The sequence below is a fragment of the Hypanus sabinus genome, chromosome 5, assembly GCF_030144855.1.
Source record: "Hypanus sabinus isolate sHypSab1 chromosome 5, sHypSab1.hap1, whole genome shotgun sequence".
NCBI lineage: Eukaryota > Metazoa > Chordata > Chondrichthyes > Myliobatiformes > Dasyatidae > Hypanus > Hypanus sabinus.
In genome coordinates, this window is record NC_082710.1 from 55,109,749 (window position 1) to 55,130,606 (window position 20,858).

At 42.3% G+C, this 20,858-nt stretch overlaps 1 protein-coding gene across 3 annotated transcripts in view; it reads right to left on the minus strand.

Moving 5' to 3' along the window:
- carm1l (coactivator-associated arginine methyltransferase 1, like) overlaps nucleotides 1-20,858 on the minus strand; it is a 68,444-nt gene that overhangs the window by 37,870 nt on the left and 9,716 nt on the right. For all 3 annotated transcript variants that reach the window (XM_059969973.1, XM_059969972.1, XM_059969974.1), the window contains exon 2: nucleotides 5,269-5,394. In XM_059969973.1, coding sequence (XP_059825956.1) covers nucleotides 5,269-5,394 — 126 coding nt within the window. The remainder of the gene's footprint in view (nucleotides 1-5,268; nucleotides 5,395-20,858) is intronic.

A 20,858-nucleotide genomic window follows, 5' to 3' on the forward strand; every position in this document is an offset into this window, starting at 1 on the left:
AAGCAGAAATCTGGGGAAGTTTGCAAGATCATCTCAAAGACACTAAGCATACTGTACTTCAGAGCTCAGTGCAGTTCGTGGTGAAAAAGTGGAAAGAATATGAAACCACATCCATTTTGCCCCGCTAGGACCGCCTCTCTAAACTCGGCCCCCAGAGATGAATGGCACTTGTAGGAGAGGCTACCACGATGCTAACCGCCACTCTGAGTCAGCCACAGAAGTCAGTGGCTCCAACTGGAGATGAAATTCATGGGTCCAGAATCTCTAAGGCTTTGTAGAAAAAGGGTATTTTTGGAAGAGTGGCAAGGAATAAGCCCTGGCTAAAAAGAAGCATATGCTTGCCGGTAAGGATTTTGTAAAGCATCTCTTAAAAGGTACTGCAAAGATGTGGAAGAAGGTCTTGTGATCGGATGAGACTAAAGTGGAATTTTTTTGGCCTCAACACTAAGCAGTACATGTAGCATAAATTTAATACTGCACTTCAGCCAGGTAACGCCATCCCTACTGTGAAGTATGGTGAAGGTAGCATCATGCAATGGGATGCTTTTCAGCAGTACGAACTGGAAACCTGGTCAGGATTGATGGGAAGATGAAAGCTGCTAAATACAGAGAGAACATGGATAAAAAACCTGCTTGCCTCTGCCAGAAAGCTTAAACTGGGAAGGAAGTTCATCTTTCAGCAGGACAATGGCCTAAAGCACACTGCCAGAGCAACCACGGAGTAGCTTAAAATGAAGAAAAGTGATGTCCTTGAGTGGCCCAGTCAGGGTCCTGACTTTAACCCGATTGTAAATCTCTGGCAAGACTTCAAAATTGCTGTCCACCACCAGTCCCTTTCTAAATTGGCACAGCTTGAGCAATTTTGCAAGGAGGAATTGGCAAATCTTGCTCCTTCATGTCGTGCAAAGCTGATAGAGACTGATCCGGTAAGATGGAGGTGCGTTCAAATGCAGGGCCTCTTGAAGCCAACCAAAGCTGCACTTTTCTTTTTAAGATGTGTTTTTTGTATGATCGTAAGACTGTACTGGTCTCCAAGAACAATGGGTACAGCAGGTCTACCGCATCGGTGATCTGGTCGTTGTTTGGAGCCACCAGCCTGGGTGTTGAAGGAGCCGGCAGGCAGGCCAGGACAAGAAGAAGCCAGCAGTCGGGTGGGAGAGGAGAAGCTGGTGCTCGGCCGGGAGAAGAAGGCCAGAGAGGGTTCGGAGAGACCTGGGTGCAGACTGAGCTGCTGCTGGCTACTCGAAGATATCGGAGTTGCTGTACGAAAGCAGCGTGCAGTGTAACCGTAAGTGCCTGCCTTGGACGTTTCCCTTTCAATCGCAAGACCATGTTGGACATTGATAATGTGAGATGCTGCAGGTCTGTTCCCCTTGCTCGGTGGATTGACAGGTGACGAGGCAACAGCGTGGCCTCAGCTGTAGCAAGGACAAGGCCTCAAGTGGGCTTGCCTGCTGCTGCAGTCCAGGCGGGATGACGCCGGAGGCAGTATAGCATGGAGTCTGTGCTCGGATGGGAGCTGGCCTCTCCCATAAGTGCTGTCCTCCAGTATTCAACAGTTAGAAGGACAAGCTGGATTGCCAGGAGCTGTACCATCAATTTGCATGTCACCCAGGGACTTGGACTATACACGTGATTTCTTGCGTAAGAATGTGTGTTTTTTCTCTCTCGCTATTTTGAATGTATGCTATGCACCTGGGCCCCAGAGGAATACTGTCTCAAACAAATGTATCCATTAATTATCTGAATGATAATTAAACTTGATTTGATTTGATTTTGATCCAAAAAGACTACTGGCTGTAATGTCTGCGGGAGGTGGTTCAACTAAGTAGTAAGCAGAGGGGAATAAAAACTTTTAAACTACTGACATTTCAGTTTCTGAATTTTTAGTTCTTCACGCTTACAATTTTCCCTGTATTTGGGCTCTATTGTGGGGAAAAAAAAGCAGCGACTGGTGTACAAATCTAAATTCTCAGTTATAATTGATCAAAATCTTTGGTGTGTTACTCATTCATATGAACAAAGGGTTGGGGGCTGAATACTTTTACAAGGCACTCTAACTGGACAAAGTGGATAACTCAGGATGTCAAGAACTGGAAGAACTGGGTTCACCAGAGCTGTAGAGATATGGACATTTAAAATCTGCATTGCACTATGATACTATTTTGGAAGAAAACTAATGAAGCATTTGAAAAGAAACCTAGGAAAATTGAAGGGAATAGGTAAGAAAAGCAGGCTGGTGTGCATCTGTTCTACCAAGGAGCACAAACAAAAATATGACGTAGATTCAGTGATTCAGAAAAAATTTTCTCAATAAATTAGCTAGAATAATAAGATCATGCAAAATGGTATAAAAGTATACCAACATTGCTCCTGATCAAAAAACATAAATAATGCACCAGAAAGAAGCATCAACAATTGGCCAACCTTGGTCATGGAATTCTCTTGGCTGTCATTCAGCATGACACACAGACAGAAGCTTGTCCTTCAGCCCATCTAGTCCATGCCAAACTTTATTCTACCTGGTCCCATCCACCCTAATCTGGATCTGTTGCTCCAGGTGTTGTCCCATATTTCTCTCCCAGCCATAAGTCCAATGAGATGACAGTCGCACTTCGGCAAATCTGATCACCGGGCTGTACATCTACTCCCAGGCTGAGGACCGCAGTATCAGTGATGAGGACCATGAAGGTAAGGTAGGGAAGGCAGAGAAGCACTTAAAGGGCTGCTTTGAATCTGTGGACTGGTCAATATTCAGGGATTCGTCTTCAAATCTGAATGAATATGCCACAGTTTTCACTGACTTCATCAAGACCTGTGTGGATGAGTGTGTGGTTTTGAGAACATACCAGACATACCCAAGCCAAAAGCGGTGGGTGAACCAAGTGATTCACAGTCTGCTGAGGGCTATATCTGTGGTGTACGAGACCGGCAATCCAGATCGCCCGATTGAGTTCAGTGCTTTTTATGCATACTTTGAAAGAAAGAATAAAACTACAGCTGTGTGAATCCCAGCAGCATCTGATGACCCCTGTGATCTCTATGTCGGAAGCCAACATCAGAACATCTTTCAAGAGGGTGAACCCTCGCAGGCCCAATTGTGTACTTGGTAGGGCACTGAAACCGTGTGCCAGCCAACTGGTGGGAATGTTCAAGGACACCTTCAATCTCTCACTGCTGCGGTCGGATGTTCCCACCCGCTTCAAAATCATACCAGTGCAGGGTGAATGACGGTCGCTCAGTTGCACTCACGTCTACCATGAGGAAGTGCTTTGAGAGGTTGGTTATGGCCAGAACCAACTTCTGCCTGAGCAAGGATCTGGACAATCTGCAATTTTCCTACCACCGGAATAGGTCTACAGTGGATGCAATCTTACTGACTCTCCACTAGGCCTTGGACCACCTGGACAAAAGCAAGACCTACATCAGGCTACTATTTATTGATTATATCTGAGAGTTCAACACCATTATACCCTCAGTAACAACCAAAAAACTTCAAGACCTCTGTCTCTGTACATTCATCTGCAAATGGATCTTTGACTTCCTCATTGGGAGATCACACTCAATGCCGATAGGAAATAACATCTCCTCGCTGACAATCAACACCGGTGTATCTGAAGACATGTGATTAGTCCACTGCTCTACTCCTTCTAAACCCACAACTGTGTGGCTAGGCAGAGCTCCAACACCACCTACGAATTTGTCAGTGATACAACTGTTGTAGGCAGTATCTCAGATAGTGATGAGGAGGCATACTGGAGTGAGATAGATAAGCTAATTGAGTGGTGTCTCTAATTCCATAAGACCAAGAAGTTGATTGTGGACTTCCGGAAGTGAAGTCGGGGAACACACACCCGCCCTCAATGAAGGATCAACAATGGAAAGGGTGAGGAGTTCAAGTTCCTGGGTGTCAACATCTCTGAAGACCTATCCTGGGCCCAACATTTTGTTGCAATTACAAAGAAGATACAATAGCGGCTATGTTTCATTAAGAGTTTGAGGGGATTTGGTATATCACCAAAGACTCCAGCAAATTTTTACACATGCACCATAAGGAGCATTCTGACCGGTTGCATCACTGTCTGATATAGAGGGACAGGAACACAAAAAGCTGCAGCAAGTTCAAATTCAGCCGGCTCCATCAGGGGCACAAGCCTCCCCAGCATCGAGGACATCTTCAAAAGGCAAAGTCAGCATCCATCATTAGGGACCCTCATCAGCCAAGACATGCCCTCTTCTCATTGCCACCATCAGGGAGGAGGTGCAGGAGCCTAAAGTTGCACACTCAATGTTTTTGGAACATGTATATATATACATACATATACATATATACATATACATACATATAATGAAGGTAATATATTAAATAATAGAACAACAACACACACAAAATGCTGGTAGAACACAGCAGGCTAGGCAGCATCTATAGGGAGAAGCACTGTCGATGACCCTTCGAAGGGTCTCGGCCCAAAACATCGACAGTGCTTCTCCCTATAGATGCTGCCTAGCCTGCCGTGTTCTACCAGCATTTTGTGTGTGTTGTTGTTTGAATTTCCAGCATCTGCAGATTTCCTCGTGTTTGCATATTAAATAATAGACCGGTTTTCATCTAAAAACTTGATTACTTTATAGGTACAGTGTATGATGACACACAGATAACAGGATGCTAATGATCAATGAGATAATGAGTTGAATGAACTTATCTGATTAACAAACAGAAACGGGTGTAGAAGGACCCTGTACTGTAAAGTTTTGTGCTAACAACTACGCTACTGTGATGGCTTTTTAGGGTTTACTGCTCTTTACAGTAATTTTTTCAATATTTAGAAACTTCTAAAGCATCTTCACTTTACAGAAGTTTTTACATATGCCTAAAATTTTTGCACCGTACTCTCGTGTGTGTGTGTGTGTGTGTGTGTGCGTGTGTGCACGTGTATGTCTTACTGTAATTTGTAGTTTTTTAAAAATGTATTGGGCCATACCTTTGCTGCAAAACATATAGCAGTGGTATTAAACCTGCTCCTGATTGTTAGTTAGGATTTGTCCATTTATATTGAGGAGGAAACAATCTAAGAAGTCTGTATTACTCTGCTTTTTAATTACAAATTGTTTTGGGTCCCATGATTCCGTAAACTGCCACAGCACCAATTCTAAGAGTCAAGCTTCAATCCAAACTGACGATTTCACAGCAAATCCTAGAAAGCGTGCTGAACAATTTATAGAAAGTCATCCATTAGAAGGTACACAAGCTCTCCATCACATACTCACCATTCAACAAATTAAACTGAAGTAACACACTGGTGCATCCCACCGTAATGAGGAAGGCCTGTTTTCCCACCTGACAGCTTTCCGTCTCCCGGTTTATGGAACATTTGAACACACAAACACCATTTCCTGAAAGAAAGCAAGCTCATATCAGAACACCAACATCACCTCTCATTGGAACCTGTGACGTGACTCCAGTCATATTCTGAAGTTCTTACTAATACACAATCTTAACAACAGTGAAAACTATTTCCTTTGCCTTCTCACAGCCAACTATAGTGTACAAATGTTCTCTTTGCCAACAATAGTTGTACTTCTGTAATCATTTCCTCATGTAATTCTGATTTCATGGATGATTTGGGATATTTATTTCTGTGCACGAGTTAGTACATCCTTACTCAGCTGATGTAGCTGCAGAGTCAAAACAGTATTTGCAAGTGCAAAAACAAAATCCTTGTGAAGTTTTGCAGTCAGCTTCAATTTAGGTACAAAATGCATAATTGAGAAATTACTGCAAGGAAGAGAAGGTTCAGAGGCAGCTCAATAGAAGCCTCCGAGATTATGAAAATGTTTCCTCTAAGGGAAATCAAATTTAATGGTGATAAATACAAAACAATCAGCTGTAAATTCAATGAAGGATTCAGGAGAAACTTCTTTATCCAGTATAATTAGACAGTGGAATTCACTACCACAAAGTGACTGAAAAAGAAAAGCTAGTTAAATGAGACAGCATGAATTGAGGACAGCACAGTAGCATAGCGGTTAGCACAATACTTAACAGTACCAGCGACCCTGGTTCAATTTGCACCGCTGTCTGTAAGGAGTTTGTACGTTCTTCCTGTGACCAGGTGGGTTTCCTCCCACAGTCCAAAGATGTACCAGTTGGTAGGTTAATTGGTCCTTGTAAATTGTCCCATGTTTAGGCTAGGATTAAATCAGGTATTGTTGGGTGTCATGGCTTGAAGGACCAGAAGGGCCTATTCTGTGCTATATCAAAATAAATATATAAATAAAAATGTCTATGAAGAAACCAAATTAACAAGTGAGGAAGAAAGGAATGGATCAGATTAGGACCAATGTATCATGCACAAATATTACGTTACACCAATTGCAGACCTGGCTCAGTAAGGCAAAAAAAACAGATTCCAATGATCTATTTAGAACTCCAAAACTTAGCTAATCAGGACAGAACAACAAGCATTAAAAAACTTCTCTGCATCTGCACAGGCCCCTCTCACTGCAGCACACCCCTCACTCAATGCGCAATGCCATTTGTGACCAGCCCATCGGTGACCGCTCTACTTTTGTACTCATTCCAATGATACAAAATGCTGCAGTAAGTGGACCAATTCAATAGCACCTGCTGAAACCAACGAACCAATCATCACTCATCACCACTCTTCGTGAGTCCTGTGTTCATCTAACTTTCATGTTCTCACTGTTGCATTCCCATGGTTACAATGGAAGCTCCTGTAGCCAGTCACGTACGCTCAAGGCCGTGGTGGTGAAGACATTCGGCGCACACACAAAGATTAATCCTTTACAATACCACTTACCACAATGTACCAGAAGTATAGTTAATATAGCTTTATAACAGTATACCTAGTTCTCACTAACGCCACAGATGAACAAAAATGGAGACCATCCAGTTTCGGTAATACAAAAAGATCCTCAGCTATGTGCCACAAGGAAAGTCAGCTGGTAGGACCTCCTTAATCACTTGCCTCCAGTGACCAAAGAGCTACCCTTCGAATCACAGTATGGATCTTATTCCTCAAGAGATTTTCATTGCAGGGTAACTCCCAAAAGAACAATGTAAGAAACAGCATTAACCTGTAAGCAATGCCTTTTTCAATCTTACAAAAGACTTTAACTCTTATCAATTGACGGAGACTGAAGAAAATTGCCTACCATCAAACGTTCTTCTTCATTTTACTTCTGTAACGTGACAGCATACGAGCCCTAATCTTAAATATGGGTCCAGCAAACACCCAATCCCAGACAAAATGGGGATAATGAATGCTCAAACTCACTAAATCTCTCGTCACAATATTACATATAATGGCCATTAAGCCTTCTGATGGAATGAAACCTCAGCACTGAAATGACTCCATGGCTGCGGCCTGCAGCCACCAGGCTCCTGGACCTGTCTCACTTGCCTCAGCACTAAACTGGCTCCGTGGCTGTGGCCTGCAGTTACCGGGCTCCTGGACCCCTCTCACCTGCCTCAGTACTGAACTGGCTCTGTGGCTGCGGCCTGCAGCCCTGGCTCCTGGTCCGGTCTCACCTGCCTCAGCACTAAACTGGCTCCATGGCTGCGGCCTGCAGCCACCAGGCTCCTGGACCCGTCTCACTTGCCTCAGCACTAAACTGGCTCCGTGGCTGTGGCCTGCAGTTACCGGGCTCCTGGACCCCTCTCACCTGCCTCAGTACTGAAATGACTCTGTGGCTGCGGCCTGCAGCCCTGGCTCCTGGTCCGGTCTCACCTGCCTCAGCACTAAACTGGCTCCATGGCTGCGGCCTGCAGCCACCAGGCTCCTGGACCCGTCTCACTTGCCTCAGCACTAAACTGGCTCCGTGGCTGTGGCCTGCAGTTACCGGGCTCCTGGACCGGTCTCACCTGCCTCAGTACTGAACTGGCTCTGTGGCTGCGGCCTGCAGCCCTGGCTCCTGGTCCGGTCTCACTTGCCTCAGCACTGAACTGGCTCCGTGGCTGTGAACTCACTCTCAGGGACTCTGTGGTTAATCTTTTGTATGTTATTTGTTTACTTTTTTAAAAATTGTTTGCACAGTTCGTTCTTTTTTTCACTTACTGAGGGTTTGGTGGTCCTTGGCATGTCTCTCTCTCTCTGGCTATCCATCCCATAGGGTGATGATGGCTCCTTTCAGTCAGTGGGGTTGACCCCACTCTTCAGAAGGGAACAGCCTGTGCGTGAATGATTTTAGGGGAGTAGGGGGTTGCACAGGTCCAGACCCACCCACTCGACATCCTCTCCCGGATCCAGCAGCATGGTAGGGTCGAAGACGGCTGGGGGAAGTTCTGTGGCAGTGAATGGGCAGACCGAGCTTCGATGCAAGGGATGCCCTTTCTGCGCTTCATGGCACGGGTTTGCTAGATGACCGTTGACCCTACGAGAGAGTTCATCGCCCATTGACAGGTCTTGTTTTTCATCCTGCAGGGTGTCTAGCCACCCTCCTCACAAGGAAAGCCTGGTGGGGCAGCCGGTTTAGTCGCCGACCACCCGACCATGCGACAAGTAGTACTGGGTTATATGGGACCAGTAGCACTCAGACGAGTGCCCTGACCTTGGCGTGTCGGGTTTTTTAAAAATGGGTTCTATTGTTTTTCCTTGTTGTGTGGCTGTCTGCACGAAGGTGAATCTCAAGGCTGTATACAGTATACATACTTTGATAATAAGTGTACTTTGAATCTGTTAAATAAATGGAACAACATTCGTTACATCCACTTAAAAATGCCTTGTTGATGCATCACGCCCAGCTCCATCAGTGAGCTGGAGAATGCAACCAGGGCCAGCGTACCAAAGGAAACCCACACAGACACAGAGCAAGCATGCAGACTCCACACAAACAGTTCCTGAGGTCAGGGTTCAACCTGAGTCCCTGGCAGCAGCACCATCTACTGACAACATTGTGCCACTAACTGTTTGTGAACACTTTAAACCACTTTTTATAATGTTGTACATGCTGATATTTATGCTGATTTTATTCCATATCTGTCCTTCTGACTTTATTTTTACATAATTCTTTATTCTGTATAATTATTGACTGTTGCTGTTTCTTGTTGCATGTAGCACCAATGTGACACAACACTTTCCTAATACTTGTAAATGTATATGGTGAAAAAAGTTATTCTTGTTACTTGATCCTTAAAGACAGAATGCTAATTTTTTGGAGATAGTCAAGAGAAAGTGTACTAGAATAATACTTCAAAGTAGGTGTGTTTTTTAATGAGAATAGCTTCCACGGGCTAGGCTTATATTGCAAATGAAGTTCAGAAGAGGGAGGAACTTGACTGACACATGCAAGATGCTGAAGGTTAGAGTCATAGACCTGTACGGCATGGAAATAGGCTCTTCATCCCAACTCTTCAATGCAAAGCTGCCGAACTGTACTAGCCCTATTTGGCCCCTGTCAATTCAAACCTTTCCTCTCCACGTAACTGTCCAAATACATTTTAAGTGTCACAACATACCCACCTCTACCACTTCCTCTGGCAGCTGCTTCCATCTACCCACCACACTTTGCTTGAAAAGTTGCCCCTCAGGTCCTTGCTAAATCTTTTTTCACTCACTTTAATATTAATATATTGCAAAATATTAATCTATTTTGCCTGTAGCTTTCTTATAAATACAACACTGGCCACTCTCCAGTGTTCTGGCATCTCACCCATGGCTATCAAAGTTCTTGAGTGGCATTTCTTTTCTCTTGCGATGGAGTCTGTAATTGGAGGCATGGTTCAAAACGAGTGGTTGCCATTTAAGACATCTCAATCAAGCAGTAATTAAAGCTGGTTAGCCCAGCTTTGTGAAGATGAAATTCTTCAAATAGATAATATAGTGTATTGATGAAAGCAATGCAGTCTAATTGCACTCCAGCAAAGCCTTTGGCAAGATCTTACATGGCATACTGGTCCAAAAGGTTAAAGCTCATGGAATAAATGGCAAGTTATTAAAACGTTTCCAAAATTGGTCTGGTACTCGGAGGCAGAGGATGATGTTAGATTGGAAATTACAGTGCACCACAGGAATTGCAAACTTATAAATTAACAATATGGATGTGAATGTAGCCGGTATGATTAGTACTTTGCAGATGACACAAAAATTGATGATTCCACGGGGAGTCTGGATTTAGCTACAGGACAATACTGAAGAATTAATCATTTGGGCAGAGTGCTGGTTGATGGAACCTAATCCCCATAAGTACGAGGTAATGCATTTCAGGAGGACTAATAAAGCTGGGAGATGCACAATCAATGGGAGGGTCCTAGGGCATACTGAGGGACAAAGTGACTTTTGGTATGTATTTCCAAGGATCCCAGAAGGTGACAGCACAGGAAGATAAATGGTTAAGAAGGTATATGGAATACCTATCTTCAGAGAATACAAGAGCAGGGAAGTTATGATACAACCACAGAAGACAATGATTAAGACGCAGCTTGGGTACTGCGTGCAGATCTGGTCGCAACCCTATCTGAAGGATGTGATTGTGCTGGAGGGGTTGCAGAGGAGATTTACCTGGGATAGAAATTTCAGTTATGAGGTGTGACTGGATTTCTTTTCCATGCAGAAGAGGAGGCTGAGGGATCTGCCCAAGGTTACAAAATTAGGAGGCGGTGCAGATTTGGAGAAACATTTCCCCTAAGAACAGAGGTGTATACAATCATAGGGCATAGGTTTAAGATGAGGGTGGGAGGCTTACAGGATTCTGAGGAAGAAATTTTTCACTCAGAAAATGGCAGTTCTCTGGAATTTATTGCTTTAGGGGTGATTGGGACAGCTGCTCTGATGATATTAAGTATCAAGTCAAGCACCTGAATCACGGGCCAACGACTGGAAAATGGGATTGGTATTTGTGGATAGTTGGTGGTCAGCAGCAATATGACTGACAGAGTTCGATGAGGGTTGTGACACAAACCAAACTATACAAACTCCAGCTTATTATTACCAATTGACTAACCACACAAATCATTGTACTGTCCGATGAAATGGATGCTGCTTCACAGTAATAGCTGTTACCATTACAGTAAGGTAGTCAATCCTGCTTTAGACAATCCCGTATTTCAGAATTCCACTTCAAGAGCCCCCCAAAAACTTCCAAATATATTCCAAAATAATTGATCAAAGCTTGTATTCAATCTAAGCAGGCATTTGTGACAGGATTATTTCCCTTCTGAGGTCAGCCTCTCTTTTATGGAGTTTCATCTCTCTTCGGTTTCTGTCCAAATGAAAGGGAGTAAAAATTGTGGACCACTTGAAAGGCCAAGCCTGCAGGATAAATGTTACCCTTTCCTACCATGACGGATAAATTCAGAATTCCTGCAACAAATCTTCTCCTACTGTGGAAAATAATGATAAACTAGGGAGACTATCCCCTAGTTTCAATGATACATCGTTTTGATTGCACTCAGACTCCACGGTTACCCTTGGATGTAGTGTTGTGACCGAATGAAGCAAATCCAATATCCTTGAATGAGTTTGCAAAATATATCATCCATTCCAAACGGAGTTAGAAACTACTTCAGTTTAATTCTAATGAAATTAATATGGTGAATTTTGTTCTACAGAAAATAACAGATTATCTTTAAATTGTTATTATCTATCAGTGGGTCTTACAACATATTGCATCATCACTTATTAAACCACAAGTACATTCAGGGACTGAATATTTCCATCAAAAATTTTGCTGACATTTTTAAAGTTTTCTTTTAAGCATACTTTACTGAAGAAACCACACAAATAAGAAATAATGTATCAGATAAGTTTATACATTTTAAAATTAATTTCCTTTTCAAACTTTAACAATTTAATTATGTTCCTATCCTTCCTCTGAAGTTGTTGATCATTCTATTGTGAGGTTTACCTTAATGTGGTTAAACTTAAGGTTCAATTGCACATTGTCATTTAGCACAGAAAATTACTGGGAACTGGGGAAGTCACTGCTAATTATAGCCAAGTTACATATTCTCAGGATTTACATATACAGACTGCCTCTGGGTATGGGTTCATTTTAACAGACATCTACAAATAATTTCTATCCACAGGGAAGAAAATACACAGAAGTCACTCAATATGAGAGTCATACTTCAGCAGTACTGTATTGGATGTAATTTGAAGCAAATAAGAATGATAAGAAAAAAAACAAATACTAAAAGCAGAGATAGGAAACAAGTTCCGTTGTTGGTAAGAATGAACTTATGTACATACAGAGGTCTTTTGAATTTTATATTATGAAACTTGTTCATATACAAGGCTGTCAATAAGCCTGTGAACATGGAATGGCCTTTATACACAGCTGCTTCTTGACATTCTTGTCCACAAAACCACGTTACAGTTGAATGAACAATGAATAAACAGAGTTGAGAGAAAGGCAGCGTCGTTTTTTTTAACCCCGGTGTTTTGAAAATGTTCAAAGTAAATTTATTATCAAAGTACATAATTCACTGTATACTCCCCCTGACATTCATTTCCTTGCGGGCATTCACACGAGATACAAAGAAAGACAATAAAATCATGAAAAACTACATACAAAGTCGGAGGAACAAACATTGTGCAAAAGACAAACTGTGCAATGTCAATAAATAACTAATATCAAGAACATGAGGTGTAGAATCCTTGAAAGTCAGTCCATAGGTTGTGGAATAATTCAGTGTTGAAGTGAGTGAAGTTATCCATGCTGGTTCAGGAGTCTGATGGTTGAAGGGTAATAAATGTTCCTGAACCTGGTGGTGTTGGACCTAAGGTTTCTATACCTCCTTCCGAATGGCAGCAGTGAGAAGAAAGCATGGCCCGGATGGTCCTTGATGATAGATGCTGCTTTCTTGTGACAACACTCCTGTGGATGTGCTCAGTGGTGGGAAGGGCTTTTCCTGTGATGGACTGGGCTGTATTCACTACTCTTGTAGGCTTTTTATGGACATTGGTGTCTCCATACAAGGTTACAATGCAACTAGTCACAATACTCTCCACTGTGCATCTATAGATCAACATTTTATATAATATGACAAACTTGCTCAAGTTTCTAAGGAAGTAGAGGCACTGCTGTGCCTTCTTTGTAATGGTATTTACAAGCTGGTCTCAGGACAGTCTCTGAAATTATAACGCCAAAGAGTTTAAAGTTACTGACTCTCTCTACCGTCAATCCTCTGGTGAGGACTGGCTCATGGACCTCCAGTTTACACTTCCTGTAATCAGCTCTTCGGTTTTGCTTACACCAAATTTAAATTGCTGGGCTTGTGTTTAAAGGCCCAAAAATAACCTACAAATAAGTATTTTGATGAGCTTGACGAGAATTTTAAAAAATCCAGGCAAATGTCAAAACATTCCTTTTATTCTAATAGAAGGCAAGGATATTTTTGCAATGGGAACAAAAAACAAATGAGTTGACCCAAAGCCAAAAGATGGGTGAGATTTCTGACCATCATTCCTGAATTCTCAATTTTTCCTGTTTTTCATAATCCTCAACAAGAGTAATATAACACATTTAGAGCAAAATCATTTGAATTCACTCGAACAAGTGCACAGAAGCAATAATCTCTCTTCCACTTTTCTTTATCAAATGGCTGAAATATAGCTTAACACTATTTACCCTCTTATTGTCCTCCCTTTATCTTGAAAACATTTATCTTAGAAACAATTCCAACTACAATTCTCTGAAGAATTCAGAGCACACGGCATATTTCGGATAGCCATTGCAGTGGTACTAAATCAAAATATTTACTGATTTCATTTACAGATGGACAAGCTCCATTATTATTATTATTATTATGCCCTCCTGTTTAACCACATCTTGGTCTGTCAAATCCTTAAACCACTTTAAATGCAATTAGAGTGAAGGTGTGAAGTCGGTAGAACAATAGAGCCATTTCTTCTTGTCTGACTCCATAACTCCCAGTGATCATTACTGATTCAGTTTTCAATCTCTTAATACATCACAAATTTATTCTGTCTGTCTTTAAACTTTGAACCTCCATACCTTGATATTTAAGGTATAATATTTTAGGTGAAAATTCCTTTTTTTAAAAAAAAAGCAGATGTTCGATATCCAAGCAAAAACAGAAAATGCTAGGAATAGTCAGCAGGGCAGGCCATACTGTGGAAGGAGAAATGGAATCAATGCTTTAACATGGAGACCATTCATCAGAACAGTCTTTATATTTTCACTTTAGCTTGATACCCAATTCTGAACGCCAAAGAGAGTCTGACCATGGTTCTTTACAACACTTGGTAGCCATGTTCTTTCTTTGTATCAGTTATGTGAACGTTCATATTCTTTCAACTTCCTTAGACTCGTAGTTTTCAAAAAAATCTTTATTTATTACTCTCAGACCAACTGAGTGGTCTTGACATCCCACATTATGAGCACCCAGCCTGCTCATGGACTGTTTGTCCCACTCCCATCATGGAAAGGGCTCACAGCATCCATGCCAGGCCCACCAGCATCAAAAACTGTTATTTCCCCCAACCATGAGGTTGATCAGCACCTCCATCCATTAACCCACCTCTCCACCACTACTTTATCACTTCCTGTCAAAGTCACCTTATGTAGAGATACTCCTGCACCTAGCAACACACACAAAGTGCTGGAGGAACCCAGCAGGCCAGGCAGCATCTATGGGGAAAAAAAGTACAGTCGCTGTTTTGGACCGAGACATTTCGGCAGGACCGGAGAAAGCAAGACGAATAGATTTAAAAGATAGGGGAGGGGAGCAAAAGCAGGAGAGGGAGGGATGAAGTAAAGTGCTGGGAGGTTGATTGGTGAAAGAGATACAAGGTTGGAGAAGGGGGAGTCTGATAGAGGGGAACAGAAGGTCATGGAAGAAAGAAGGGGGGGAGGAGCACCAGAGGGAGGCATTGGGCAGGCAGAGAGATAAGGTGAGAGCGGGAAAAGGGGATGGGGAATGGTGAAAAGGGGAGGGGTGGCATTACTGGAAATTCGAGAAATCGATGTTCATGCCATCAAGTTGAGAGCTACCCAGACACAATATGTGGTGTTGTTCCTCCACCCTGAGTGTGGCCTCATCATGACAACAGAGGAGGCCATGGGTTAACCTATTGGAAAGCATCTATTATGTACATACAATCAGTCTATGTATAGAACTTAGTCTTATGTATTATACTTATTATGTTCTTTATGCTTATTGTGTTTTCTATGCTTTATCAGATCTGGAGTAACAACCATTCCATTCTCCATAACACGTGTGCACTGATGAATGACAATAAACAATCTAGATTCTTTATCACAACTCCAGAACTTTCCCCGCTCACATAGTTCCCCTGCAACTTCCTTCTCGCTTTCCTGCAACTTACTGTTCAATCATGCATATATAAATCCTTAGTCATAAATGTATAATGAGAAAAGCCAAGGCCTACACGGACCACATTTCACATCCTCTGTTCGTGCCCTCCTACCTTCCAAACTCATTTAAAATCATTCCTAGCAGCAGCTAAACTTTCATTGCTTGTAATTAATTTATTGTCTGACACCAGCACAAATGCATCCTGAAATTCCACGGAGCCCTTTTCATCATACTATCAGCCTCTAAAACAATTGTGTTAATCAGGCATGACCTATATTAATATACCCACAGCAGTAATCTTTAGTCAGCGGATACCCATCTGTCCTGTGTGTGGGGAGGGTGCGGGGGAGGTTTGGAGCCGGTAATAAAGGGGTTCTAAAGCAAGATGCCATAACTATATAGTTTATTGGTGCTAACAGTATTCAGAAGAAAGCTTTTACTCAATTCCACCATCTCACTCACCACCACCAGGGAGTAACCAGAAAGAATAGCAGAAAGTTAAACCAAATTAATTGATGACCAAGAAAGGAATACGATATTTTAATTGAGTGACATGAAGGGAGGAGGCCTGAGCAGCAAAATCACTTTCTGGGTTGGTAGGTTCCAATAATATTGATTCTATTATAAGTTAAGTGATCTCCAGTTATCAGCAAACACAGATGTGGCCAGGAACCTGATGTTTTCAGCTTTATGCAAACAGCTTCATTTTTTAAGCACACACCTTGGGATTTTGATGAACGAAAACTAACCATTGTACAAAATAATTTATTGTACATGCTGGCTGACATAAAGGTGAAGAATCTGAATAATATGGGAGTGGGCCATTCAGCTCTATAAGTCCGTCCAATATTCAATTAGATTTGGCTCATCTGCAACTTAGTTCCAGCTGCTGGTCTTGTTTTAGTGGATTGTAACACCCTTCCATAACAAAACTACCATTAAACTCGAGACTGCAGCTTTCAATTGGTCTGAGGCCTTAACAGATTACTGCAGGCGAGGATGACTTTTCTCATTCTCCCAGGCACCATACATGAAGAGGTTGTTATCAAATTTAGATTTATGGCCTCTGGTCTGCACACCAAAGGAATTGGTTTCTCTGTCAACTGCTTACACTTCATTAACTATCTCAACTAGATCACCCTTTAATCATCTGCATGGAGGATAGTCTGTGTAAACTATTTCTATACATTTAACTTGTTTAGCCCAGGTAACACTCTGGTGACTCTATATTTCATTCCCTCCTATACACACTTCACCCTTGTGAGGTGTAATCCCAGTCCTGGCCCATGTGGAGCTTTGCACACTCTCCTCCCATCCTGCCAAGGGGTTTATGCCTGAAACGTCAACTGTACTTTTTTCCATAGATGCTGCCTGGCCTACTGAGTTCCTCCATCATTTTGTGTGTGTGTTCCTCTCTGTGTGTTCTAGTCCCCTTTCCTTAAATGCGGAAAGGCCACTAGCATTTTATACGTATTTGTATTAGTTTATAATGAATGCTTTAATAGTTTTCTGCTCATTACAAGCCCTTGGCTTCTCACTAACTACAAAATACTCTGATATGCTTTATGTCCAAACTCTAAACCGGGAAAGGAAAAGCAAGCAGTTAACCTGAAACCAGTAGTCCAGTAACAACTGCAATGTGTCAATAAGGAATTTGCTGCAGTCCATTCAGAAGATACAGAGCAGGGTAGTAGCGAGTTGCACGGAGGATGGAGAACAGCTTCAAAGGGTAATAGACAGAACATGCAAAAGGATGAAAACGTGGCAAATAGAATATAACATAGAGAAAAGTCAGATCATTCACTTGGCAGAGAAAAAAAATTAAAGTGACTTTTAAAATGCTGAGAGAGTGAAAAGTGTTGTTCAGTGTGTCAATGGACAATAATTATTGGAAGTGAACATGTAGGTACAGGAAGCAAGTAATACACTGGCCTTTACTGCAAGAGGTCTGGTGTGAGAGGTCAAGTGCCTCCTCCTATTTGCATTTCTTATGTTCTTAAATTGGTAACTACATACTTCCTACCTCCTTAGCTCTCCACCTTCTGTACCCTACTGAATATCACCATTCATCTACTCACATAGCCTCTCAATATCTTCTGGAATGTTCTGTTCCTATCTATTCAGTTTATTTGGCCATTTAATTTGGTGTCATTAGCAAACTTGACTATGTGGCTCTCAGTTCTCTCATCTGTTAGGAATTACTTCCCACTTATTCTGTCCTCACTCAAGAGTATTCCCTGCTTTCTTAAGCTGGACAGATAGACAACTACAGTCCCAGCACAGCTATTACTATTCCCCAAAACAGTACTTCTCAGTGTTGTAACAAAAGGCAAGTTCAAACACTGATCACAACTTCCAATGGCTTCAAACTGACTGAAATGTACAAACAATATGAAATGGCCACCCTGATAACGAAAGCTAATTGCTTAACAATGAGATAATGAGCAAACAGCAGCTGTGAACTAAACAAATATTAAGAACTGGTAATTAGAGATAAACCACATCAAGGAAGACACAACACCACTTATTCAGGTATACACCCGGTTGTATATTATCTCCTAACCAAATACGTATCTGGTCAAATGTTGCCTCTAATTTTGGATGGAACATTACTGAATACATTCTAGAAGTCTGTGGAAACACTTTCTTTTTGAGAAGTTACATTCTGAGAAATCTCAAATATACTTCCCATTCTGTCAGATCTGAGGCCAAGAAGGAGTAAAGAAAGGACACACCGCTGCAGTACTTCTAGGGGCAACATTAATTTTGGGGCTAGAGCTCCATGACAGTATCAGCCTCTGGAGCTGTTCAGTAATACCTCAACTAATGCCTCATCTCATCTGCTGTTGAAATGTTAATTCACACCAGCCAGATCCCACAACTCCATATCAATTATCTTCTGGCCTGCCTCCTTCATTCATCTCTTAATAAATGTGAGCACATCCAAAACTTCCCCAACAAAACGGGGATAATTTTAAGGTGATAAGGGGAATGTCAGAGTTCTGCACACAGAGTGGTGGCTTGCCAAAGGCAGATACATTAGAGGTATTTAAGAACCTTTTAGAAAGGCACATGAATGATAGAAAAATGAAGGGCTACATAGGGTTAGGTTGATCTCAGAGTCGGGAACACCTTTTTTTTCTGGCAATGTGTGGAGGGTGTTTAAAGATCAATGAAAGGTAATGTTCCTGTTAGAAGGAAGGACAGGGATGGAAAGATAAGAGAATCTTGGATGTCCAGAGAGGTGATGAATTTAGTCAAGAAGAAAAAAGGAAAAGTATGTAAAGCTTTGAAAGTTCGGATCAAATAAAGCACATGAGGAGTTTAAAGACAGAAAAGAACTAAGGAAGGGAATTAGGAAGGGGCCATGGCAAGTAGGATTAAGGTGAATCCACAAGACATCCTATACATACATCAAGAGTAAGAGGATAACTCGGGAGAGGGAAGGACAAGTCAAAGATTTGGGGGGGGGGGAATATTTCCTTGGATGCGGAGAATGTAAGTGAGGTACGTAATGAGTACTTAGCTTCAGTATTTACCAAGGAAATACATATGCAGAACTAGGATAAATATGTCAGGGTGTTAAGGGGTTAAGGAGGAGGAAGGGTTAGGCCTCCTAATGAGTATTAAGGTGGAAAAGTCCCCAGGGCCGTATGGGATTTACCCCAGGTTATTGAAGGAGGGAAGAGGTGAGATTACTGGGGGCCTGACCAGTATTTTCTTGTCCTCTCTACCCACAGGAGAGGCCCTGGAGGACTGGTGAGTGCCTAAGGTTGAGAAGGGAAAATCCTGAAAATTATAGACCCATGAGTCTCACATGAGTTGTAGGGAAAGTCTTAGGGATAGGATATATGAGCATTTGGAAACCCATGGCCTAGTTAAGGAGAGCCAGCATGGCTTTGTGCGGGTCAGGTCATGTCTTACCAGTTTGATTGAATTTTTTGACAAGGAGACGAGAGATTGATAAGGGCAGGGTAGTGGATGTTGTCTACATGGATTTTAGTAAGGAGTTTGTCAGAGTCCTTCATGGGAGGCTCATCAAGAAGATTAAGAGGCATGAGGTCTGTAGCAAAATGGCTGTTTGGGTTCAGAACTGGCTTGCACGTAGAAGACAGAGGGTGGTGGGTGAAGGGTCTTGTTTCAGCTGGAGGTCTGTAATTAGTGGTGTTCCACAGGAATCAAAGCTGGAACCTCTGCTGATTGTGATGTATATAAATAACCTGGTTGAAAATGGAGATGGGTGTGTTAGCACGTTTGTGGATGATACCAAGGTTGGTGGAGTTGTACAGAAGACTGGCAAAGAATACAGTGCAATATAGATCAGTTGCAAATATGGGCAGACAAATGGCAGATAGAGTTTAACTCAAAATAAATGTGAGGTGTTACAGCTTAGTAGGGCAAATGCAACAAGATAGTACACTGCTAAGGTGTTGCTGAGCGCAGAAATCTTGGGATGCAAGCTCATAGCTCCCTGAAGGTGGCTAAACAGGTAAATAAGGTGGTTAAGAAGGCTTACCAAATGCTTGCTTTTATTATTCAAAGCATTGAGTTCAGAAGTCAAGAGGTTATGTTGCAACATTATAAATAGTTCAGCCACATCTGGAGTATTGTGTACATTTCTGGCCATCCCACTGTAGGAATGATGTTGAAGCTTTGGAGAGGGAGCAGAAGAGGTTCACCTGGATGCTGCCTGGTTCAGAGGGCATGTGCTGTCAGGAGAGGCTGGATAAACTTGGGTTGTTTTCTCTGGAGTGATAGAGGCAGAGGGGAGATCTGATGGAGGTTTATAAGATTATGAGAGGCATAGGTAGAGTAGACGGGAAGTATCTGTTCCCAGGGTAGAAATGTCTCATATCCGAAGTCATGCATTGAAGGTGAGAGGGGGTAGGTTCAACAGGGATGTGAGGGCTAAGTTTTTTTACGCACAGAGTCATGGAGAACTGGAATGTGCTGTCTGGTATGGTGGTAGAGGCAAACACATTAGAGGCTTTTATAGACAATAGGTGCAGAAGTAGACTATTCGGCCTTTCGAGCCTGCACCGCCATTCTGAGATCATGGCTGATCATCTACTATCAATACCCAGTTCCTGCCTTGTCCCCATATCCCTCAATTCCCCTATCCATAAGATACCTATCTAGCTCCTTCTTGAAAGCATCCAGAGAATTGGCCTCCACTGCCTTCTGAGGCAGTGTATTGCACACCCCCACAACTCTCTGGGAGAAGAAGTTTTTCCTTAACTCTGTCCTAAATGACCTACCCCTTATTCTCAAACCATGCCTTCTGGTACTGTACTCTCTCAGCATCTAACTTGTCCTGCCATTTTTTTATATTTCCTGTCTCTAACTTGTCCAATCCCTTAATAATCTTATATGTTGCAATCAGATCCCCTCTCAATCTCCTTAATTCCAGCGTGTACAAGCCCAGTCAAGAGATGTTTGGATAGGCACATGGATGTAAGGAAAGGGAAGGATATAGACATTGTGTAGGTAGGAGGGTTAGTGTTTTGGGCATTTTTCATTCGCTTTTTAGCTGGTTCAGCACCACAGTATGGGCCGA